This window comes from Sinocyclocheilus grahami, unplaced genomic scaffold (genome assembly GCF_001515645.1).
Source record: "Sinocyclocheilus grahami isolate Dianchi unplaced genomic scaffold, SAMN03320097.WGS_v1.1 scaffold27838.1, whole genome shotgun sequence".
In the NCBI taxonomy this organism is placed as follows: domain Eukaryota; kingdom Metazoa; phylum Chordata; class Actinopteri; order Cypriniformes; family Cyprinidae; genus Sinocyclocheilus; species Sinocyclocheilus grahami.
The window spans coordinates 1-813 of NW_015520475.1; the positions used below are offsets into that span (position 1 = coordinate 1).

The window sequence follows — 813 nt, forward strand, 5'->3', positions numbered from 1 at the left end:
TTTTTTTTATTTTAGTCCTAAATGAACTTATAAATCAACACTTGTAATTGTTTCTGTGTTTGGCTAGTAGTTATTTAATTATTTATTTTGTTTTGTGGTCATGTTTTTTTTCAGGTGGAGCAGTCCAAGGTGCTGATTAAAGAGGGTGGAGTTCAGCTGCTGCTCACCATCGTGGACACGCCAGGGTTCGGAGATGCTGTGGATAACAGTAACTGGTAAGTGTGATTTCTTTATTTTCTGCATGTCACGTGTAAACAGCTGGAAGTCTCCATTAGTGTTTAGTAAATGAGGGATGGCTGATTTGTTTATATTGCATTTGCATGTTGTTGACTCTGAAATGTTGGTTGTGTGTCCTGTAGCTGGCAGACCGTCATCGATCACATCGACAGCAAGTTTGAGGATTATCTCAACGCAGAGTCACGTGTCAATCGACGCCTGATGCCTGACAGCCGAGTGCACTGCTGTCTGTACTTCATCGCCCCCTCTGGTCATGGGTAGGCACTCTTTTTCAAGCATTAAATGCACTCAAACCCTCTGTATTTTTGGCTTGTATTTTTGCTGTGGAGGAGCTTTTATAGGTGAGCTCTAAAGTGATGCCAAGTACATCAGGATTTATTGCACTTTCAGCATTTCCAGTCCAAGTTGTTGTTAGATGACTTGAATTGTTGCAAGTTAAATCTCATACACATCCAACTAAATGTTCTCTGCCATGTGTCTTAATTTTGTCATGTGTGTGAATCTCTTTCTTTTTAAAGGGGCAAGTGAGAGAGAAGTTTACTTGCCCGACCGGACAAGAAGCCTGATTAAAATGTC

General features: G+C 40.8%; 1 protein-coding gene across 1 annotated transcript; it reads left to right on the forward strand.

The window, feature by feature from the left end:
* Positions 1–114: 114 nt before the first annotated feature.
* On the forward strand, positions 115–494 carry LOC107580238 (septin-7-like; the record flags this gene model as incomplete). Its single annotated transcript, XM_016265969.1, has 2 exons — positions 115–215; positions 360–494. Coding segments are annotated over 2 exons (236 nt in total), but the record flags the coding sequence as incomplete, so codon positions are not given.
* Positions 495–813: the final 319 nt, after the last annotated feature.